Below are 25,980 nucleotides of genomic sequence, written 5' to 3' on the forward strand. Positions count from 1 at the left end.
GACATTTCCAATGGATTTTTCAGTCACAAACTGTCCCCGGCATGCAGTCAATGGACCGCTTTTATAGCCGGTGGTAACAAAAACAATTTAGGCGTTTAGCTATGGGCTATAAAAACAGCCTCGGTGTTTTCGCCGCCCGTGTTGGATCGTTACTGGACAGCATTGACCCAGATGTGTACTCGTACGTTGTTGATATTTATCTCCCGGACGACGAATTATGGCCGCATCTCTGCCGGGGTTGACCGCATCATTGTTTTGTTTGCGGACTACGGTTACAAATTTAACTTTGCCAAATCACACATTGCAGAGTACACATGTGTTGTTCTTGGGATATGAGCTCAATAATGAAGGTAGAGGCTTAGCACCTCACTTCCTGGAGAAATGCACACATTTGCGACCTCCAATAACCCTGAAAAAACTACAATTTCTGCTGAGATTTTTGAACTTCGGACGTATTTACATTCCCGAATATGCCCAGCGTATCAAGCCTCTTTATGCCTTGATACAACCAGCATTTTCTAAAGCCTGCAGGCTTCTGGAACACTCATCTATCCTGCAATCTTTGCAGTCTGATCTTCTTGAATCTAAATACTTGTTAACACGTGATAACCACACAAACTTGGTGTTAATAATATTGCGCCTCGCAGTGTGTCGCACTTATTTGACTTTTAATGAAGGTGACACTGTACCTATTGCTTACAAATCTCATTTATACACTTCGGGCGAGATGAGGTTTTTCAGTGTTGAGAAATTTTTGACAGCTGTGCAGATGCCCATCCTCAAGGAGCGTGCGCTGGCACAGGGGAAACGCATTTTGGTGGTAACACCTTATCCTGCACTTGAAGCAGTGACAAAGGAAAGTGCACCAAACTCAAAGGCCTTGCATCCGCGTTGGCTACATTGGGCTACTTCTTTGACATCTCCCGATGTCACCTTTATCTTTGACTCCTCTCTACAGACGCAAGAGTTTTTTCAGTATGAATTTGTTCATCGTCCTCCTCTGTCTATGTGCCGCTTAAGGAGTATGATTGTATTATTTACACCGATGGTTCAGCGCAACCGGCAACAGTTTCTAAGCATGCATATTCAGAGGCCTGTGCAATTGTGGCATGTACTATGGTGAACGGAGAGTTTAAATCCAGTGTTGTGCATACACTGGCATTAGGAGACTGTTCCGCCCAATTGGCCTAGTTGGTCGCATTGGTGCTTGCACTGGAGTGTGCGGATCCTAATGTGAATACTCTAATTGTAAGTGATTCTTATTACTTTGTTCAAGCTTTCAATGACAACTTATTCTTTTGGTCTCAGAATGACTATCGTGATTCCAAAGGCAGCACAATTAAGCATAAGATGCTTTGGGTTTGAGTGGCGGATCTTAAACAACATCTGCCACTCACACATGTTGTACATACTCTTGGCCATCAACGTGTGGGCACGCACACTGTCGGCAATAGCTTGGCTGATGAAGTGGCCAAGTCTGCAGTAGCCACTTGTCTGGTTGCAGCCCTTACAAGATCCATGACTCAGATTGAATGATGTTTTGGCAGCAATTGCTGCTACTGAGAAGGGTGGTAATTACCCTCTAGGGTTCCCTTCAAAGTACTAATCATTTAATTCCTGACAAGGTTCCATATGTCAGAATTAATGACGTTGGTGACAGGTTAATTCCCTACGCTGACCGCAGACTTTCATTGATAACAGCCGCACACAAAGGCATGGCTTCGGTGCATGCTGGAGTTTCTGCAACGGTTTCTATTTTGCAGCAACGTTACTGGTGGCGTGATTTACATAAACGGACTCGTAATTATGTGCTTTCTTGTGCCATTTGTCCACAGATTAAACCCTCTACTGTCACACGACCGCCCCTAACACAACACTGCATTTCTAATAAGCCTCTCCGCTGTGTATATCTTGATCACTGCGGTCCTTTTTCTACAGATAGTGCTTATAAATACATCTTAGTTGCAGTTGATTCATGCACACGTTTCGTGAGGGTTTGCCCACAACACAGTGCTGACGCTCGAAATGTCATCAGGGATTTGCGTGTCTTTGTGGGAATTTTTGCATGTGGCACCTTCCATTCTGACCAAGGTCCAGCATTCGCCTCTAAGGCGTACAAGGATGCAATGCGATCTTTGGGGGTGCAGGTGAAATTTTCGTCTCCATACAGGCCTGAGAGAAATTCAGTTGTGGAGCGAATGAACGGTGACTTAAAGCAATCCTTGACAGCTAGAGTCTTACGTACTAGCAGGAACTGGCTAGCCCACTTGTACAACGTGCAACGTGCACTTAATGATCTCCCTAGAAGATCTCTGGGTGGGCGGACCCCATACGAAATGCTCTTTGGCATACAAATGTTTGTCTGAGAGAAGGTGGAGAATAAGAAAGAATTTGTCCCCTCTTATCGTGCACCGATTCCAGTGCTTGGCGTGAAGGGTACTCGTACAGGCTTCTTACCACCACTTCCTGGTCTCAAAGACAACAGATACATCTCAGTGGACAATGTCAAGCTACAACATCTGGCCGATCCTGAATAGTATAGCACCAGCTGCATCATGTCCAGCAATATCCAGGTATCCTGTGTTTGGCGCATCTGACGACACACAGCGTGACACTGCCATCGAGATGAACTCTGTCACTGATCCCTTGCTTACCCAACCAGCCTCCACCTGTACTGAGGAGACTGAATATGCTAATCCCACAAGCAAGTCGTTGCCTGGTTTGCAAGCAACTACCCTTGGCCAGTCACGTTTTTCTTTTGACTCGACTTCCAACTCATCTTTCGCCCTTACCAAATTCATCATTTTTTTCTCTTGGTTAAAACAGACTTATTTAGTTGCTCCTTGGACATACATCTGGTTGGTGCTCATCCTAATTTTTCTGTTCATGTCCGTTGGCTTTGTGACAGCATTTTTCTTACTCATCAATGGACATTACTTGCCAGACCGCTCTGCTGTTCAGTTGGTGACTGGAACTTTAGCTCCGCATTCGTCTTCTCACATCATGAAACGAGACCTGACTTTTGTTAACATCTCTGCCTTTCCAGTAGCTGACGGCATTGTCTGGGATGTTGTGGATTACCAGATTCATGGTCCAACAGAGATTATTAATGTTCCAAATGTACTTCGTGTTTCAATGGGTGATGTAGTGAAACAGAACATTCATTCAAATGATTGGGATGTGCAAACTGTGCAATCTTTATTTTCAGATTTGAAGTTTTATGCGGACTTTGATGCTGAAGATTAGTATTTAACTACTGCAAATGATGCCGATTTATATTGTTACCAGCATTTTGGACATCACTACCTGCATAAAGCTAATACCTTTAGAAATGTTTTTAATTTCACTCAATGGGAACATTGCCCCTCTCCATTAGCAGGCAGCTCCAAATCCCTCTTGAAAAAGTTTACTTATTTTACAGATTTCGACAGGTCCAATCCAAAGTCCTTTTATTTTAAACATGTCATCTACTCCCAAAGTGATGTTAACTCACACAAAATTGTTGTACTCCAATTTGTTTATACATAGCTTATCATTGGGTGGCTATGACCAGTGGAAGGCTACTGTTGATTTGAAATCAATCTGGGGTTCTAGATCCTGGCAGGTTTGCGGCACTGAAGCTTTACATCGTGTGTGCCTCATCCCAACACAAATTCTATTTTTAAATGATTCGATTTATCAAACCACCTATTTTGGTTTAGCCACTGCAAAACAGATAAATGCCCCTACCATTCCAAAGATGGCCCTATATCAGAACTGGAGCACGCATACTGATTATTCCATTGAGGAACTGCAAGCTTTATTCCAGAATGTTACGCTTAATGTCTCTAGTTTAGACCCACTAGGATGGTTAGTTTGGCAGATGACTGCTGATGCTTGCCAAGTATGTTTTCATAACAGGGTCCGTAGTTATGAAACAAGATAGATTAGATCCCCACTTTACTGATGCACATTCAATTACCAAGTATTCTGTAGGAAAATTGTGTCAAAATTGGTTACAACACTGATCCCTATCATCAGTTAAACAACATCTATCGCTGTTGTCCAGTAACATTGACTTGGCCGAATTTATTAAAGGCCCTTCTGGTCCCAGAACAAAGAGATTTCTTTACGCAGCTTACAATGAAATCTGGAAGTTTTCTCAAATTGAAGCTGCATCACGTTTGAGGGAAATAGATCAAGCTAATCTAGAAAAGGTTCTTGCCATTGTTGACAATAGTATTAACACACTATCTTCTCGCATTTAAACGTTAGATAATATTGTTTCACCTGTTGTTGATATTGTACAAGAGGATGTATCTGTGTTGTATCATGGTCAAAATCAATTACGTTCTGTGATGCAGTTTGCATGGACTTTGAAAATGGGAAAAGTTCCATGGGATTATTTAAACACAACTGCCTTATTTTTACCTTTTAATTTAACTGACAAACAACAGTTTATGTCCATGAAGGATGCAACATATACACTTTTACATATTGAGAAGATTGACCCTTCACCATTCTCCATGGCTGAAAATGACTCTACTGTCTGACTCATCCACGGGGTTATCTCTTTGCCGTTTTCTTTGTTTAAATTTACCTCATGCATGAAGCATTACCAATAGGTCGCTATGAACCCCTGGGCAGCTCTTTCCTCCATGAAGTGTGGTCTTTGCCTTTTACATACAGATGATTGCCAGATGACAGTGAAGTATACCTTACAGGGGAATCTTGTGACTCTACATTGGGTCGTTCCCTTGTCTGCAAAAACTTACAGATACACTGGGCTTGCAGTGTTACCGCCCCAAATCTTGCCTGTGTTCTAAAGGGGATTCCTGTACCGGCTATTAATCCCACTTTCACCCTACTTTCTAATGGTAGCTATCTTCCTTTGAATAACGAAGAATGATGCGGTTTGCTTGCTGGCATACCGTACATTGTAACAGTTTCACGCGTAGTTTGCTGTAAAAATGTGCTTTTCCAACCCCAGCAGGGGAACCTCGATACCTCAATTTGGCCTTGCATCCTAACTTTAAAAACAGAATTCAAAAAGGTGAGCAGAATAAAAATGCTATTGTTCCAAAAGGAGGTACCGCTCACTTCTGCGCGTGAGACATTTGTCCTGCAGATAGCGAGTACAAATTCTGAGATTCAAGCCCTTTTAAATACAAACCTCCCACAACATTTCAGTGAACTAATTCATCGTATCTTCAATGCATCTGATACACATGGCCTGGTGCATTTTTTTTTAAGTTGTGGGCTCTGGCCTTGTGACTTCTTTTCAGACTATATATGGTGTAATACCAGCCTTTATTCATTCTATTTTTTCCAGCGTCTTTGGGGGATTACCACTGTTGCTTACCATAGCCCCTTGTGTCTATTGATTTGCCTACTACGCAATGGATGCACCGCTTGTGGTCCTACATTACCAAGACCGGTTACAATTGCTGCGCGACCGGATGCTTGAATGCTATGGCACGTTGCCACTGGCTACACTCAGCGTGGCTTATAGACTGTCTTTCTGCTTTGCGTACTACACTTGCGTGCAACCCGTCTTTTCATGCTTGGAATGCTCCTTTCAATGGGCGTTGGGTCGCTGCCTTAAATACGTCATCACCTCACCCGGATTACGACCTGTTGATGAGCCCCTTAGTGGCCCATAAGCAAGGATGCTCTGGAGTTGGTTTTATGGCATGCGCAGCTGTGCTTGGAGTATTGGCACAATGGGATATCTCTGCGGCGGCGCAGGATTTCATACAACGTAGCTACATTGAATGTCAGACAAGTTGTCCTATGATGGTGCTAAATGCACCCACCTGTGAAGATCACGAATGCTCGTTCTGCTTGCTAAATTGGATGGCTTCTATGTTTTCTACCGATGACAATGATTTCCTGTTGGAAGCCGTTGCTGTCTACTGCTCATACACTCTGATGGATTAAAAAGGCTGGGGCTCACCTTTGTCAATTCTTTTTATATATATAACATAAAAATGTTTTCTCTTTTCTTTTCTGAGGGCACCCATTAACGTAATCGACTATATCTTTTCTTAGCATTTTTTCCATCTCCTAAATTCGATGAACTATTGATGCTTTTGAACTCTGCTCATACTTCCTGAACTCTGTGTTCGTCCTATGACTATATGCGAAGGACTTACCAGGGGGAGGGTGTAGTGAGGTTATGGATTTACTGCGTACATTGCTAAGTTAGCATAAGTTAGTATAAGATTGCCTGCCATGTTGCCGCTTTTTGCACACGTTTCTACATGCATTTGTTTTGCACAATTCCTCTGCTTGTGCTTGCTCACATGAGAACCGTCTACCTTTTACTTTTCTAGCTGTACTCTGAGGTTCTGTCTGCACAGCGTGTTCAAGGTCTAAAAACAATGTGCTCTGTTAATCTGCTGTTGGTCAGTCCCACGCATGTTAGACATAATACGGCCACAGGTGCACTACTGAAAATCTGGTGCTTTTAATATTGCATTGTAGGCATGTTAAGACACTCGAAGAAAACCTTTCAGAAAGAAGAGCTGTGTTTGTCCGGAGATGTAAATCTTTGCATCTAAACCTGGAGGTATGGGGTCCCCCGACAAAGCCCAGAGGTCTTCTATAATTATTATAAACTATTTCCTAGCACGGGAAGGGTGGCAAGGCACTTTAGGCCTTTTTTCCACTAGCTTCATAAAATGATCTCCCCGTTCATATTTTGTGGAATTGTAACAATGCTCACTAAATATTGAGTTTATGCATTTTGCTGCAAGTAGTGGCTCGTGTACTACATTATAGAGCACGTTAGTTAAAATAAACATTTTAAACTATACTGTGTCTCTGATTACTTATGTTGTGGACAAGTATAAGTGAGTTGGCAAAAGAGTGTTCTTGCTACCGCGATTGCTGAGAGAGTCTGAGTCACTTGTTCAAGGATGTCTAATCATTGGTAGCTTCGCTGCAGTACGGAGAACGAATGAGAAACTATAGCTAGTTGGATAGGGGTTCTGGGCACTAAGGTGGGTTCTTGGTACACCACTATACACCAAGGTCCTGGTTTCCTGTGCATTGTTCTGTATATGTGCAGAATCCCTGCAACACTCTGTCACTATAGTGCAACAGTTTAGCCACCACTGGCTGAGGTGGGTGCACCATGGCCGAAGGCTAAACCGGGAACCTATGTGCCCATTCCAGGGCAAAGATTTGCGTGAGTTAAGTGGGGGCAGTCCATTTACAACCAGTTCTTGTGCAAGAAGGCCACCATATCCGATTCCTCAGATCCCTCAGGGAGGTCCACAATTAGGAGGTTGTTGCATTTGTTGCACCCTTCCATGTCTTCCATTTGGCGAACCAGCCTATTGTGCCTGTTGCAGGACCTGATTGGCTGCTTCAGAGTCTTTAACCTTATCCGCCAATTTGAAGCATGCCGAGCTCTGCCAACACCATGCCGATCTTCCTGTGGAGGGTGATTTTAGAGTCCTCAATGGCCCCAAGTATTCTGTCCAATGTCCGCTGCTGTGAGTGGAGAAGGGGTCAAGGGACAACTCTATGTCCTGGATGTCATGCTGCTCCTACGGCATACTTGGTTGGGGGCTGGGGTCTTGGCTTTAGGTTTACTCATCTCTTTGCCTAGGAGTGCAGCCCATACCTGGATACAGCATCCTCCCTCCGGCCTCGTGCCTGGTGGGCGTCTAGACAGCCGGTACGAGACAAGTCACATGCCTCCCAGTAGGCCCCTCCATACCAGGACACATCCCAGGGGGCTCAGGTGATGTACAGCTGTTGCAGGTGCATCCCCAGTTCTACATCTTCCAGTACCATCAGCCTAGGCCTTGAATACTGTCTTGGATCAATTTTCTCACCTCAAAAGTCTCCCAAGCCTCTTTGGTTAGTTGGGGTGGCACTTGGGCCAGTTTAGTAGTAAGGCCAATCCAGCTCACAAACCCCTTCCAGGTCTTACTTGGGATCAGATGATGGCGCCCCACGGGTTCTAGAGCTGGTACTCCACATGCAAGGCTTCTACAACTGGGGCTCCGTCTGACACCCCAGAGAGAGAGAGGAAGGCCGGTCTGGGGGGCAGCCCCGTAGGTCAACAAACACAACTATCTCTGACCGGGGAGGGCACCCACTCCCAGGGCCACATCCGAGCTCCTCAAAAAGCCATCTGGTAGGCCCCCCACTCCGTGCATAGGTCGATTGCACTGCATAAGTGAACCCCATCATGAGTTCTGCCCCCTGGTGCACATCAAAGAGCTCCCTCGTGCCCATGGAGGCTTTCAATATGCACAAAAAATCTGTGCTCTGTCTTCTTGGGGGGGGGGGGGGAGGGGGAAGCAGTATCTCTGTTGGGTGGGATTTCACTGGGAACGTTCAGAAGGCCCGACTGACCTCTAGAAGAATGCCATCACAAATCGGATATAAATGAGCTGACAATAAACTTGGAGAAAACGCGGACAATGACAATCAGTAAGAAAAGGAACAAGTCACTCACCTGATTTTGGAATAATGCTCGTATTGAGGATACAACCGTATATAAGTATCTAGGTGTAAAAATTTATAACAGCGGCCAGTTTACTGTACAGAAAATGAGCATCAGAGGCAAAGGCGTTGCCTCAGCAATTACTCTAAAAGCATTAAACAGTAAACTTACCGGCCCGTCTCTCCTGCCTCTGACACAAGTGATATGAGCTAAACTGTTACCAACAATAACGTAAGGGAGCAAAGTACTGAGAGGTAGAGATTCCAAGATCCTGGACAACACAGTTACAGCTGTGTATAGGATTATTTTTGGATTGCCCAAGCAAACCTCACCGGCTCAAATTAGGCTCGAGTTTGGCGTCCAGAAACAGCTCCTGGTAAAACAGGGGGCATACATAACTGTTTGGGACAAAACGCGTAAAACCAAACAAGGAACCTTAAATGACTATTTATGGAAGGAATTAGCACAACACCCAGCCTCACCAGCCGCGAAGTACCTTAAAAGGAGCCTGTCGAATCTTGGCTTACACCAGCTTTGGGACACTCCCACAAGCCATATTACGCTTAAAAGATTGGTCAGGAAAACAATTAAACATCTCTCATGGGTTGAAGACAAGGCATCACTTGCAAAAAGGGCACATGGCTGGATGATCCTGAACACGTATTCTACACAGGCACCGCAGAACTACCTTGATTTGGTCTACTCAAAAACAATCAAAATGAAAATTTTAAAGTACTGGCTGAGTCTGTTACCCTGTATTTGGCACCTTCCACACTGGTTAAAGGATTAGCCGGGCTCCCTCTGTCGCTTATGTGGTACGGTGCCTGAGGACAGCCTCATTTGCTGTGTTCCTGTGACAAATTGCTGGAAGAACAAAAGAATCTGCTAAAATACCATTTTAAACTACGTGGAATTCATTCACAAAGACAGGCAGTTCTTGCCTGCTTCGCACCACACGATCCTCAGCTGAATTGTAGTCTTGTGAGGTTCATGAAGGCAGTGGAAAAGAAAATGCCAAGACTTGACTCTTAACTGTCTTTCAGATATTCTGTGCATCCCACGATTCTCAGCTGAACTGTAGTCTTGTGAAGTTCATGAAGGTAGTGGAAAAGAAAATGTTAAGACTGGTTTCGTAATTGTCTTTTAGATAATATTCATACACCACGATCCTCAGTTGAACTGTAGTCTTGTAAAGTTCATGAAGGTAGAGGAAAGAAACTGCCAAGACTTGATTCTTAATTGTCTTTTAGATAATTTTATAATACAATTTATATCTATTTACAGTCGTTTAAAAATTGAGATCGTTTGATTTAATTTGAAAGGAAAATTTTGTATATAGATGGAATTTAAAGGTTGTAGTGACATATTGTTTTTTAAATGTAGACGCAAATTTTAAAGCTTGTATTGCAATGGTTTTAATTAACTATGCAAATAAACTATTACTTACTTACTTACCATCACAAATCCGGGCCACTTCCTTCTGCAGCGTTCCCTACTGTGTACGTCAGCTGGCAGTCTATAGTGCCTCGGATGGGTCCACAGAGTTAAGTTGGTGAGAGTGCCAGTATACAGCTGCTGTTGCTCACCTGACCTACGACTCTTGGTCGCAGGGCCCTCCTGTTGCGGTCTTGCATGTGGGATCATTGCAGCCTGCCCCCGAAGCTTCGCCGATCCCCGGGCTCCGGGTGCCCCCAAGAGTGTGACAGCCGATAATTAACTGCACGGGGGGGCGGTCTGCTACATCCTCCTAGGTATAATGAGCTGCGCTAGACCCCTTAGGCAGGTGATGGGGTCAGGATTGGCCTAGGTGGGCTAGGAGCGCAAAATTTACGCGGCCGCCACGATGGCCAGCACACCCACGCCCCTGTGTATATGTACATGAGACACTTTTGAAGATAAAATCAACTTTCTTTTTTGTAAGACATTTTTATGTTCCTATTGAAAAATTACACTGATTCAGAGTGAAGTAGCGCGACGCGTCATAAATGTAAATATGTTCTTATAGTACAGCAGATTATCGAATGCAATGTTTTTTTACGATTGTCGCACAAATTGTAAAACTGTGTTTTTGTTTCTTTTAGCCCCCGATGAAGTTATTTACGATGATGTCCCAAGAGAAAATTCAGGCTCCACAACAGGTGTGATTTTCATAGTGAATTAACAAACAGTGACTGCATAATTGCTTTAGTTTCTATATGCATGCTGCCCGCAAAATTATTAGATGTAACTCTGTATTCTTGCAACACTGTTTTAGAGAATTAATAATATTCCCTAAAAATAAGGATGTTTTCATGCTAAATTTCGTTTCTCATTAATTAGTTAAAAATAGCACGATCTTCACCCCACTCAACGTGTAGGGCACTGTGTTATGAACAGGTAACACAAGTGTCTCATTAGTGTGCCGTACAGGCCGAAAACCAAGCATACTACATGTTATTGACATCATCTAACCACCCGAACTTCATCGTCCAGCAAATGTTTATTACAGCCATAATGATTCATTGAATTCATCCATTTGTCTAGATGAACCAGTTCCTATCACCACTGCTATAATTTACTCATTGTCGTAATATCATAGCTGCTACTAAGATGTACCTGGTTCTACCTGCTGCCTGATGCTTCCTCGTATTAATGGTTTCATAATATTTTTTTACTGGAATAGAAGGATATCTGAGTTCTGCTCTAACCCCCCTTTTACATGGACAGCATGACAATGTTTGTATGTTAGTAAACAAACTATCAGCGTCAATAATATATTACCAGTTGACAAATCTGATTTTTATGCTACAGACATAGCCAGGCATGGCCCTCATTTATCAGGATATTAACAACATCTTCCATACTACCACCACTAACACTACCCATTTTGGAGCCTTAGCAATATGTTGCAATATTTCGCCGTCTGCTGGGCTAACTGTGGCACTGTTTAAACCTCCCGAAAGATGATTCAGTTTTTCTAGATTCTAATTCTGCCCTTGGGTAGTAACTTTCGTTAGATCCCTCTTCATTAATATTAATAATACACATTTGTAAAGCGCAAACAGTCACCCGTAAACGGGTCTCTAGGCGCTGGGGCCGTCGGGAAGATTAAGCAAGCTATTACCCAGAGTCACATGGTGCTGGGCTAATCTGCCGCCAGCGCCAGGGATCGAACCGTGATCCCCATATTCCAGAGTCAGTCGCCCTGGCCGCGGCGCCACACCTCTTCCCTGATAGTACTAGGCAATTTTAAAACAGCAGGGTTCCTCCTGAGCAATACATATGACTTTTTTCACACAGAAAGCATTTCTGGACAGGTTATTCTGTTGTTTGATATGGTGCTTCACAATATTTCTTCTTCTTCTTAATATGAACCTCAGGAGAGACACAGCTGATGAACGAAGAATGGCCTTCACCAAAGGCAGAGAATGAAGTACTTTGAAACAATCTAACCAACACTTACCAAAGCAAATGCATGCATTACTATGCTGATGCACATACTGAAAAGTAAAATATAAATTAATTTGTAAATATTTTACAAATATTTCAGAGAGACTAAAAAGTTTTATTAATTGTTCTTATAAATCAATATTTAAAAAAATCTCCACTGAACATACTTATCTTTTAAATGTATCAACATATTTATCGAAAGTTAGAGAATGAAGACAGACGTGATAGTATTCACACATAATAGTAAAAATATTCAAAAGAATGCAAACTGATACCCGTGATTTTTAAAGCATGTTTACGGGGTAAAATAAGGAGTGAGATACATGGGGTGCAAATTACAGCTGGCCAGATGTTGAAATAGAACATATATCGTATAATGTAACAACATCTATTCATCAAAAAGATGCATTTGAGTTTCTGTCTCTTCAAATGGAATACTGCCCTCGAACTCTTAGTGTGCTTGAAGAACCCTTCCTCAATCTAGGACCAGTTTATCATGGCTTTCAGTCGCTGCTGAACTCAACATCCATTGACGGTATTTCTTGCCTCCCTTACTTACAGTACAAAATTTAATTTACAACCAAAAATCTGTTAGAGATCTCACCTCCAGGATCAACTATACCAATGTAACTATGATTTCTCTTTGACAGTATATCCAAAATCTTTGTGTCAGTGACAGTCACAGACATATTTACAATTCAGACTCTGATAAACTTACTTGTGAAGCATCATTCAGTTGCACACTTGGACTAGACCTCTTTACAAAGCCAAATTTGACACCTTTGTGCCACTCTGTAACATACTTTCCGTTTACGGTCTCGTAATTGCTGGGCAGAATCTACTATACATTCTACCCAACCCATGTTTTAAGAAGTTGATGCCTTGTATTGTAGACTATTCAAAAGCTCATATATATTAGTCCCCATCCTTTAGTGTATCAACCAAAATGCTATTATTCGGGTGTTAAACTATTGTCCACTCAGCCAACATTCGACCCTTTTTTGCAGTTGTCCTTTGTTCATAAATTTAGGTATTGTGCTGTAAGTGTTCATCTGCAACCTTCCATTAAATCAATCAATTAATCACTGCCTAATGACATTTGTTGCAACTATTGAAGGAAATGGATATTGTGATGGACTCTTTAATTGGCAGGTTCAGGTTAGTGTAGGTAATTTTATTTTCTTAAAACTCAATAACATTGTGGACCATTTAATTTACTGTCTTTTTGATCATAAGGTCTGAAATTGCCATTGTGGTGGATAAATATCAATCATTAGTTACCATATGATCAATCCTCTACATCTTCTCACTCACGGAATTCCCCAAGGATCACCAATCTGTTCAATCCATTTTAAATGTCTTTCCTGCTGCTGGAAAACATGAGTAGGTGATTCACTTTTTATTAGTTTTATTGCGCTTATCTAAATGGCTGCAGAGCATTTCTAGGATGGCTCAGGCAATAGATAAACCAAATCTGGTTTAAGTTCAGGAGCATCATGTAGGGGTTGCAGGTGCTACATCTTGCTTTCCTTTCCGATTCATGCGGGAACCCTTCTGTCTTTGCTGTGTCCCCAATATGTATGCATGCTGCCTTTATAAACCATGTGTTCAGATAAGCTTTCCATTTACTCTTGCACTTTGTATACCAGAACAACAAAAGTCCAATCAGTAAAACCAGAGAAAGTCATAAGTTCAGACCAACCTTGTTAAAATGAAGGTCAAACTCGGGGACCAGGTTAGTACTTCTGAAAAGTTACCTTCAAAGTCCATTTGCGGTGGAGGAGGCTGCTAGATGCAGGCTGGGCATCATTGCTGTAACTCTGCGTTGGTGCTCATCGCTGGATATTGTTGCTGTAGAATGAATGGCAGTTCTTGCATTGTCAGTCGGCGCTTGCTGTTGACACGAAGTGCAGGTCTTACAGGATCTTTGCATTGGAGGTCGTCATGTGCAACAGAGTCTTGGCACAAACAGGCCCCTTTTGTAGTCGTGAGAAGCCCAAATTTCAGGATTTTTACCTTTTCTTGAGGAGGAATGCACTTTGATTCCAGCCAAGGGTCTAGGACCATGGGAGGCACCTTTTAGGGATCTGGAACTTGCTCCATGAAGACCACGGCAGGGCTCAGGCAGGTCAAATTGTGGCTAGTCATTAGACAGTTACAGGGAGGCCTTTAAAGCTTGTTGTGTCCCTGTAGCTCACACAGGAGGTCATCCTACTTACCCTTGAAGTCACTCTGGTTAGCCTGTGATGAAGGCAAATAGGTCCAGTCTTCCAACTCAGACAGCAAGTCAGTCCCTCAAAGAGCAGAGTAAAGCAGTCCTCTTTCAACAGGACCGTCCTTTTCTGTAACTAAAACAGGTCCAAGTGTGTCCTGAAGAGTGGTTCAAGAGGTCCAATATTTATACTTGGTTCTGGCCTTTGTGCGGAGACTCATTGTCCTGCCCCCACATCTGGTTCTGGAAAATTCTTCCCCTTCCCCTCTCATGGTTTCAAACTCTCTGGGTGACACGATAGGAGAGGCCTGGTGTCAGATATCCTGTGTGTGCAGAGAGCAAAGCCCTTTGGAGTGTGAGTGTGATTGGGTACATTTCCGTTTATTTTGCTAGGTCAAAATGGCAGTTTAAATAGCACTACACACTGCATTGGCAGGTCTGAGACATATTTTAAAAGGCTACTTTAGTGGGTGGTACAAATGAGTGCTTCAGGCCCACTAGTAGCGTTTAATTTACAGGCCCTGGGTACATCTAGTATCATTTACATGGGACTTGGAAGTAAATTAAATGTGCCGATTAGGGCTAGGCCACTTTTACGACATTTGAAGGAGAGAGCACAAGCACTTTGGTACTGGCTAACACTGATAAAGTTCACAGTCCTAAAGCCAACAAAAACAAATTCAACAAAACTGGAGGGGTAATGGCAAAAGATTTGAGGGAATACCATGCCAAGGATGTCCGGTTTAACTAGCCATATGGTTGAGAACTACTGTACATATAGCACCATTCCTCATCTTTTATCATTCATTTTGTACATGTGCATTTCGTTGATTTTTTCATTCATGATATTTCCACATTCTTTGCAAACTCGACCTCCTGCATTGCAAAAGACTTAATCAATGCAATATTTTCTTTACCCACAATATATGGAAACTTTTCTCTGGCTTCTGATTAAATTTAGGCAACGTAAATGAACAGAGACTACAGAAAGCACAAAAATGCATGTTATCTTTTTCCATTATTTAGAGGGCTATGTTTTGTAGGAAACAACAATTAAAGGAAAAAGTCTTCCGAACAGAGCAGGTCTGGTTTTTCTCTCTCCTTCCTTCTCAGTCCCAATTATAGTCATGACTATTCTCGCATCAAATGGAAAGTGCTACCAAAACTAATTCCCAACAAGATACTTTAGGTACATTCTTATCCTGGGAGTTTTCCTACCTCTCATCTCCCTGGATCTAGCCTGGTTTGTACCTCAAAAAAGCTTTAAAACACAAAATCTGGCAAATCTGTGTTATCTTTTGTTGGTGATGTTAACACTATCATCAGTAAGGGGCTAGGATAGTGTCACAACAAAGGTGCAGGGATCTTCATGTGAATGCTTTTCCTCCCCCCCCTTTGGTGTTCCTCTTGTCACCACACCCAAAGTGTTTGTATCCACCATGCCTCTTTTTGGGAGTAAAAATCCTCCCTAGCACTTGCCCTAAGTCACAACTCTGAGTCAGAGCTGTGCTGGGGAAGAGCAGTGCCTTCTTCTCACTCCATTCAGCGCCATTTTTTCCTCGAATTTATTTGATGTGCTCTGTTCCTCTTCTTGCTCTCCTGGGCTATGTGCTCTTGGGTTCACTGACAAAATATGGAATTAAAAAATATTGATGTAAACATAGAATGCAAAAATATAGACTCCCTACACTTAAACAGGTAAGTACAAACATATCCCAAAAAAATATCGATGTAAACAATATAGTTGTACAAAATGTTGAATTTTATATATACATATAAAATTAAATAATAAATATAAAATGTTAAATAATATTAAAAAATTAAATATAATATCAATGTAAAAAATATAATGAATAAACGTAATAAAAAAAATGTAAACACACATACATAATAATTCATATTTTGCGTGAATCTTTTCTGGATTCACATGCTGTGCATTATTCCGCCATCTAGTGGTTGTGTCCAGAATTGTAGTATTTCTTTCTTTCTTTTTTTGTTGTTGTTGGTGGGTGCCGACATACCACCATTTGGTGTCCTCCTGTTACGTCGATGGGCTTCCTCCGGAAGCTCCCACCTTTGGTCGCCATCTTCAGAATCTTTTTTTCCGCCGTTGGGACTGGATCTAGATGGAAAGGAGCTCCAGAAGATTGGAGAGAAGAATTGACCAAAATTATCCTAAGAACAGGGGAAAAGGTCCTTCAACGTACTGGACTTCGATCCTATGAGCCGGAGCATGAAGAAGAGGAAAAAAATAAAAACTTCGACGCATGAAGAATGCACATGCAGGGGGCTCCCTGTGTGCGTTAATGGACAAAACACCATTCAAATTCTGTGACAATTGTCATCACAAATACACACAAAAATAACAGCATCCAGTCTGCAAACTTTGCCTGCTACTGGATCACCGAAGTGACGACTGTAACGCATGCTCAGCTTTCATCCCAAAGACATTAAGGGTAAGAGAGAGGCAGAGAAGAGTCAACTATAACATGCGGAGTCAGGCCCCGCCACCATTGCTTCTAGACCTGGCCCTCTCCAGCGAAGACGAGGACAACGTAGCCAAAGGTCCAGAAGTTGAAGGGGACAAAGACGTCATAGTCGTAGAGGTCGGGAAGACTCCAAAGGAGGTAAGAGAACCGTAGACCTCGAAAAAGATAAGCGAGTCCAGAAAAATTGACTCTAAGCCCTCTAAAGGAGCCTCGGCATCGAAACACTCGACGCCCAAGGGAAAACAACCGTCGGTTCCTTAAACAAGGACTCCGAGATGGCAAAAGAGGACCCTCGAAAGTTCAAAGTAGTCGAAGGACATTCACGAAAATAACGCTCCGACGTCCAAAACAGAGAGGCCTAAACAGGCTTCGACAGCTGCATTGGCGCCGTCAAGCTCAAAAAGAAAGGCGGAAAGTCTTGACGCTGAAACTCGCGCGTCAGAAATGGAGAAAGAGAAAAAGAGACTCGAAGCAGAAATGGCTAGTATCTTGCAACGCAAGAAAGATTTCGAGGAAAAGATTAAACTATTCGAAATTCTGCCGAAAATTTCGATGACGTCAAAAAATAGGTCAAGGAATTACAGCCGCCAACATCTCCCGAACCACAAGACGAAGAAGAAGAGGAATTCTTCGAAGACTATGAAGAGGAACAAACCTACGCGGTTTTAGTGACCTCGGTGGCTCAAGACCTGCAATTGCAAGATCTCAATGCCGAATCGCCAGAAGAAGCAGTGGAGATATATCCAGCGAGGCTTTCACCACCGGATGACATTGGAATGTATAACCAAGTCATGAAGAAAGCAGCAGACACTTTTGGAGTGCAATTGGGAGGACGAAAAACCCGAATCATGTTTTGTGTTAGAAACCTTACTGCCTACCCAAACAAGGAGACAATTGCTTTCCATGTTGCCAAGTGTTTTGGATCAAGGTATGGAATCTTTTAAAGAACCAGCTACATGCAAGGCGATCACCCCACGAGGAGAGAAAAAATACAAACATTCCTCTAAGGATCCTATGTACATCAAAGGTTCAGTGCCAGCAGACTCAATCATAGCTTTTACGGCTCGAAAGAGAGCTAATATACCAACAAATGTGGGCCCTTCACCTGACAAAGAGAACAAAAGGATGGATCTCATGGGAAGAAAGGTTGAGAGAAATGCGGCAATTCAATGGCGCATAGCTAATTCTAATGCAGTGATCAACAGGCATGCATATCAACATTGGGAGGAGGTTGGAGAGCTGTTAAAACACCTGCCAGAGCAATTCCAAAAGGGGGCAAATCACTTAGTGGAATAGGGAAAAAACATGACAAACACATGTCTAAAATCAGCCCTAGACGCTGCTGAAACAGCCAGCAGACAAATGGCAATCGGTATTACCAAAAGGAGGCATGCATGGCTACGAATCTCTGGTTTCAAGCTGGAGGTGCAAACCATTTTAAATTCTCCTTTCAATGGAGAACAGCTGTTTGGAAGTGTGATGGATCAAAAACTAAACCAATTAAAGAAACACAATGCAACAGCAAGGTCTATGGGTGCACTGTAGTTCAGAGGCATGCATAGAGGCACACCTTCACGGAGACCAATGGGAAGAGGTAACCACCAACCTACTACCTCACACCAAGCCTTTCAACAGACTTAGTATGCCAGGGACAGCAACAGGGACAGCAGCACAATTGGCAATACCAACAGGATAGGCAACTATTTTGTGTGCGCCCTCGGGGAAGAGGCCAGCCACAACGAGGGGTAGCATAAACAATCACCAAGTGACTGCACTCAAAAGCTTGTGCACACTCCAAAGACATCACGGAGTATGCTACACAAAAGAAAAACAAGGCAAAACAGAAAAGCAAACAGTTCCTGCGACATATTACACCAGTAGGAGGCAGGTTAACATACTTCCTCAAAGAATGGGAAAAGATAGCTTCATATAAATGGATATTATACATAATACGGTACAGTTATTGCATAGAGCTGGCAAAGAAACCTCCCAAGAAAAGACCGAGCAAAAAGATACATTCCAAATAACAAATATCTTAATTACTACAAGAGGTACAGAACAAACACGCAATAGAGCAGGTACCACGCAAGGAAAGGAACAAGGGCATTTACTCCACAAACTTCCTTATCCCAAAGGTGGACAGAACTTTACGACCAATACTAGACCTAAGGTTCCTCAACAAATTTATAAAGACTCAAAGATTAAAAATGACAACACTGCAAGAGGTAATACCTCAGCTGCAAACAGGAGACTACATGGCAAACATAGACTTAAAGGATGTGTATTTGCACATTCCCATGAACAAAAGACACCAGAGTCTATTAAGATATGTGGTCAACAAAACACACTACCAATTCAAGGTGCTAGCTTTCAGACTAAAATCTGCACTGAGAGTCTTCACAAAATGCCTAGCTGCAGTAGCCACTCACTTAAGAAGACAACCAATAAATGTTTACCTGTACCTAGGTGACTGGTTAGTAACAGCAAGCTCCTACAATCTATGCAAACAGCATATACAGCAAGTAATAGAAACTAGTTCAACTAGGTTTCTCAGTACACTGGCACTAATCGTCAATAGAACCAGAACAACAAAAGGTGTTCTTAGGAGCACAAATCAACACAATACTAGGAAAGGTGGTCCGAAGCAAGAGGAGCACATTAGCACTACTGAAGGAGACACATCTATACCACAGGGGGCACTCTCTGACAGGGAGGACAGTGGGGAAACTGCTAGGAATTATGGCTTTATGCATTCATTTAGTCTCCAACATTTGCCTACACATGCGACTGTTCCAGGAATGGCTTCAGCAGCAATGGTCACTGGCAACAGGGAGTTGGGAGGATCTAGTGGTTGTCACACAGGCAGTTCATCATGAGATGGCATGGTGGAACAAAACAAACATAGCACAGGGCACACTTTTCACAACACCAACTCCGACCATAACAACAGATGCGTCCCTAATGGGATGGGGAGCACACATGTACAACCTCAAAGTGATGGGATCGTGGACACAGTAGGATGCAGTGAAACACATCGATATCTTGGAGTTGAAAACCGTTTTCTTAGCCTTAAAAGCCTTTCAGAAGGAGCTATACGGGAAAAGGGTGCCGATACCGCCAGACAACCCAACAACAATGTTTTACATAAACAAACAAGGAGGAACTCAGTCGGTATCACTCTACGCTAGCTCAAGAGATTTAGAGATGGGCAATTCCAAAGGGAATAGACATGATAGCAATACACCTACCAGGGAAGGACAATGTAGAAGCAGACCGACTGAGCAGAAAAAGAACATCATCCCACGAGGGGGAACTAAATCAAGCAGAACTCCAAAAGATTTCAGGAAATGGGGGACACCACAAATAGACCTATTTGCAACATCCCACAATGCAAAATGCCTAAACTGCGCATCCAGGCGACCTTGCAGTCAGTCCCTAGGGAATGCACGATGGATAGACTGACCAGAGATATTTGCTTACGCTTTTCCCCCAATACCATTAATGAACAAGGTGATCAGAGAATGCAAGATCAGCCAAATGACAATGATTCTCATCGCACCAGAGTAGGCCAGACAAACTTGGTTCTCAGAAATAATGGAGATATCGCAAGGGACAATGCAAAAACTGCCAAGAAGGAAAGATTTGCTAACAATGCAAAATGTATTTCACCCAGAACCAGAGAGCTTAGGCCTAGCGGCATGGCTCATCTCAAACTGCCAGAAAGCACAATGGCTGTTCTAAGAGAAGCTAGGAAACCAACAACAAGGAAATGTTATACAGCGAAGTGGAAGAGATATACACAATGGTGTCATAAAAAGAGTCTTTCAAAGAAGATTACAAAGGAGAGAACAGTGCTAAAGTACTTGACACATTTACTGGAAAGTAAATGATGCTATACATCATTGAAAGTGCACTTAGCAGCAATTGTACCATATACCAGAGGACACAAAGGGAAAAGTTTCTTCACTTAACATGTGGTCAAGAGGTTTTTAGAAGGAGCATAACTAATTGGACCTCCACAAATAGTGCCAGCACCCACATGGAACCTGAACATAGATCTAGCACAAATGATGAAAGCACCATTTGAACCACTACAGAAGGCAACGCCATAAATGCTCATACTAAAGACTGCCTTTTGAGTGGCAATAACATCCTTTCGTAGAGTTAGTGAACTACAGGCACTAACACTACAGGAAACTTGCTTCCCAATACATAGTAACAGGATTGTCATGAGAACAGATCCTCAATTCACACCAAAAGTGGTATCAAGATTTCACAAAAATCAGAGTATACAAATACCAAGTTTCTTTCAAAAGCCAAAGACAAAAGCAGAAAGAGCTTTGCACACACTTGACGCAAGAAGGGCGGTCATGTACTACATTGAAAGAACCAAGGAATACAGGAAAACAAAACAGTTCTTTGTATCCTTTGCAGAGAGTCTTCTAGGAAGACCAGTAACCAAAAACACCATTGCAAGATGGATAGCGCAAGCCATACAGTTATGCCAGAGGCAAGCAGGACAGGCCTTACAAGGTGCATCACGGGCACACTCAACAAGAAAGAAAGGAGCAACTATTGTCTTTCTAGCTAATACTCCAATTCTGGACATCTGCATGCTGCAACATGGTCTTCATTGCATACATTCACAAAACATTACTGTGTGGACATTAAAATGAATAAAGATGCACAAGTAGGCAAAAGGTCTCACAACATCTATTCACAAAACAAAGCTAATCTTCCACCCAGCCACCACAAGACAAGCAAACCGCTACAAAGTCTATGCACAGCATGTGAATCCAGAAAAGATTCACGCTGCAAAATGAATAGTTTACCTGTCAGTGTAGTTTTGAAGCTTGAAGAATTTTCTGGATTCACTAGCGAACCCACCCTCCTCTTCGAGGGAGGATGAGAATAGGAGGAGAAGAAGAAGAGATTCCGAAGAAGGCGACCAAAGGTGGGAGCTTCCGGAGGAAGCCCGTCGACGTGACAGGAGAACACCAAATGGTAGAATGTCGACGTCCACCAACAAAAAAAAAGATAGCAAGAAGTACTACAATTCCGGACCCAACCACTAGATGGCAGAATAATGCACAGCTTGTGAATCTAGAAAATTTTTCAAGCTGCAAAACTACACCGACCGGTAAGAAACTATTCAATAATTTCTTAAAAACAATTAATAAACTATTAATTTAAATTTATTTTAAAATTCTAAAATTATATAAAAATTTACATGTATATGTGTGTGTACCAATAACATAAAATCTCATGAAAAAAACATTCTATTATAAATGAAAACATGAAACTTTAAAAATCTTCAAACTTAAAATTCCAACTCCAGTGAGTGCAACAGTAGGGAAAGTGTTGGATAACGGAGGGGTAAAAATTACTAGTCCCACTCCAAGTGCAACAGTAGGAAAAGTGTTGGATAGTGGAGGGGTAAAAATTACTATTCCAACTCCAGTGAGTGCAACAGTAGGGAAAGTGTTGGATAGCGTTGGGATAAAATTAAAAAATACCCACTTCAATAATTGTAAAAGTAGGGAAAGTGTTGGACAGTGGAGGAGTAAAATTACTATTCCCACTCCAGTGAGTGCAACAGTAGGGAAAGTGTTGGATTTCAGAGGAGTAACAATTAATATTCTCACTTCAGTCAGTTCAAAATTAAAAACAAACAACATTTTACCAAGAATAAAAATATTTAAAAAACACAATAAATTAAAAAATATATAAATATGTAAAAAATTCAAATACAAATGTATTTAATATTTAAAAATAAACACAAATATTATGTTAAATACATATAACAAGTACCTACAAATATTATATTAAATAATATAAAAAACTATTTCCAAACAAATACATATTTATAATAAAAATGAGTTAGAAACAAAAACATTAATCATTACATAAATTTACTTTTTTTATTTCCTACCCTATAACACCACACAATTCACAACGCACATCTAAATTAAAAAAAATTTACTTCCTCAACTAACATAAGTAATTACCAATGAAAGAAATATTATTAATTAGAAAAAAATCATAAAAATTATTTAACTTTCCACACTTTACCACTATAATCCCCACAGCTCGCAGTTAAAATTAAACTAAAAAATCTTTATTACACAATTAAAACTTATTTTCAATTAAAAAACTAATGGTATTTAACAACTAATTATAAAGTAAGTCAAATTAATTTACTCCCCACACCGTACCCCTATAACATTAAAACCCACACACAAAAAAATAAAGAAATACCCTTATTAAAAATTAATTAATATTAATGATCAACTAATGTTTAATTAATTAATCAAAAATTACTTCCCACCCTGTTTCCCTATAAACCCCACAACCCCCACCTAAAATTATTTACACAAATGCCATATTTAATTTTCAATGAATGAATTAATATTAATCAACTACTAATTATTAATTATTACAAATAAATTACTTTACTCCATAAACCCCACAACCCACACTTAAAAACATCACACAATTACCTTAATTAATTATCAATTAATTAATATAAATTCACAACTAATTAATTAATCAAAAATAAAATACTTCCCACCTTTCACCCCTATAAACCTCACAACCCACACCTAAAACTAAATTACACAATTACCATAAATAATTAACAATTAATTGATTAATAATAATTAACAACCAATTCATAATTAATTACAAATAAATTACTTCTAACAATTAACGCTATAAAATCTAAATTAAATAAATGAAAAAATAATCATTCATTTATTATAATTAAATTCCCGCCCTATTCCCATATAAACCCACAACCCGCTATGGAACTTAAAATGCAAAATGTAATTAAAATACAATTCATAACTACTAAAAATGTAACACCTATATTAAAAAAACTTAAATGATCCTTATACACACAAACATACATCACATACATTCAAAATATAAACTAAAATACATAACACTAATTAAAAAATCGATATTTTAAATATCTATATTTGTGCAAACAATATTAATGACTTCTATATTTTTAAAAACAATATTTCTTACCTTAAATTCGATATTCTTGACCACAATATTCTTGATGTCGATATTTCGGAATCACAATATTACCAACTCGATATTTGTTTAAGTCGACATTTCCAACTCAATATTCTGTCTCAGCACCGTGCTCTTGGACATTTTGATTCTCTGGTTGCAATCCATTATGCTGTTCCTCTGGCTTCCTGACTTGTGTCCTGTTGGTCTCGGTCATGTCATCTTGCTCTGTCGACCATTTCTTCTGTGGTTACTGCTTCTCCGATTCCAGGCTCATTTCCCCTCTAATTAGTTTCCCAGGAGCTACCCTGTCCTATGTCAACAGCCATATTGGTTGTACTTTGGTTCCCTACCTTTCCCATCACTAGCCAGTAATCCCCTTTTCAACGCAAACTCCTGTTTGTGCCCAAAAGAGGTCTGCAAGCTGGGTACAAATTGCACCATATGCAGGGGTTCACCCACAAGATTTGAGACCAGTAAAGATGCTGCGAATCAAAAGTGCAAACTGTTTGTCTTTCCAGTTTGCACACACTACAAACAGGAACCACAGACACACCCTGCCAACCCTGGTCTGATACTGTTAAGAAGGTCACAATATAAGCTGGATTGAATATTCTAAGGACATCTGAATACAATCTTCCACTCTGCTACTGGACTCATCTCCATCAAGAACATTTGAGGACATAACCCCAGAACAGGTATCACTGAGACTGCTGCATCTAGAGACTTGTATAGAGAAGAGTGCCTGCATCACATACAAAGAACTACACTTGGGTATTACCAAACACTTAGCCAATCTTAGTTGGAGGAAGTAAAGCCTTAAGAGGGAAACCTCTCTATTTCCCCATCTTAAAATGTGCATTCTCCGAAATTGCCCCACAAATCTGGAACTCACTACCAACGAAGATTCGTATGGCCATGTCCTTCACAATTATGAACTGTCTAAATGTAGACATCATGATTCAGTTATTTGTGTCCAGAATACATTATTGTATTAAAAATCATGTAACGTATTCAGATATTTAAATACATGCAACTCAGACGCCCTGCAGGCCAGGATCCCCAAGGAAGACACAAAGACTCGCTACTAGACAGACAACTGTTGGGGAGACACTTGACCACAAAAGCCACCTCTCCCACATACATTACACTGATGAGAAACACACAGGAATAGCTAAGACGACTAAGGGAGAGCTGGCAAAGGGATATGGGGAAGCTGTAGTACGGAGACTGAGGGGGATGCCCTACCATTTCCGATGAAAGCAGCCATTCAAGACAGCTTCCATCTCCTTCACCTAAAAATTCTGCATAGAACCTCCTACATGTGTACTGCTAAACAAGATGACAAATGTCTCCGACAATGTGGGCCGTGCAGCTTCATTTTGTATAGACTATGGGATTGGCCAAAAATTCTACCATTTTAGGAGGGAGTGGCAAACTTCCTGGCAACTCTAGGAGGCATAGCTGGCGAAGTGTACAGAAGCGACATGTCTTCCTTTTACAAATGCGTTGGCTCAATTTTTATCCGCTTAGAGAAGGTGGAAGGAAGCACTGGCCAAGCTAAGTGACGCTTTGCTGATGCATCGTACAGTAATCCACCAGCCACCGTTTTCCATAGGCATTATCATTAGTGTAGCCCCAACAGTCTACAGCCCCAGCTGGTCCCGGTGTCCCTCTGGGAAGGGAATGTGGTTTTGGCCAAGACAGACCTACTAATTTGCCATGCCAGGCCCGCAGGAAGTTCCTGGCAGTAGAGGCGAGGTGCTGGCACAGTCTAGTGATCCGGTCATCAGGAATATTAGTGCTGGTCTCACTCAGCCTTCCTCACTCCTCAGGGCACACACACTGCATCTCCCATCACAAGCAATTCCTTTCCTGTTATATTGAAATATGTTCCTCCACTAAGCGCATGGCATGTGTAAAGATCATGACCAACTGATTAACAAAGTGGTTCACTGGACCAATAGCAGACTGGAAGGCCCTGTACTTTTGCAGAGCCAGATAAACCTTGTTAGCAGAGTCCCTTGGATGGGCAACACCCCTAAACCCAGTGCTTCTGATTGTATTGTTCCAATTCCAGAGACAGAAGGTTGGCAAGGATATTTTGATCAAGTTAAATTTTGACTGGCCTCCAATTGCAGTGATTGAGGCACTCCTTCTTGGATATTCTTATAAACCACAGGTGTGTTTGCTTACTCCATTGCTGCATGGAAATCCTGCCCCTCTTTCCAACAGGCTTGGCCCCCATTCACAACTGGATCAATTGGACTGACTCTCACGTGGCGACCCCCCATGATACTTGCTACATGCCGGTGGAGCATGGGTCCTCAAGGATTTGCGGAGATACCATGCCTCTTTTGTTTACCAGTGACAGCTCTACTTCCTTT

The 25,980-nt window shown here is 41.6% G+C and overlaps 1 protein-coding gene across 6 annotated transcripts in view; it reads left to right on the forward strand.

Moving 5' to 3' along the window:
- The window catches only part of ARHGEF10 (Rho guanine nucleotide exchange factor 10), an 869,022-nt gene that overhangs the window by 232,667 nt on the left and 610,375 nt on the right, over positions 1 to 25,980 (forward strand). For all 6 annotated transcript variants that reach the window (XM_085610812.1, XM_085610814.1, XM_085610811.1 and 3 more), the window contains one exon: positions 10,525 to 10,581. In XM_085610812.1, the coding sequence (XP_085466938.1) occupies positions 10,525 to 10,581 (57 nt within the window). The remainder of the gene's footprint in view (positions 1 to 10,524; positions 10,582 to 25,980) is intronic.

Source organism: Triturus cristatus, chromosome 6 (assembly GCF_964204655.1).
Source record: "Triturus cristatus chromosome 6, aTriCri1.1, whole genome shotgun sequence".
NCBI classification, from domain to species: domain Eukaryota; kingdom Metazoa; phylum Chordata; class Amphibia; order Caudata; family Salamandridae; genus Triturus; species Triturus cristatus.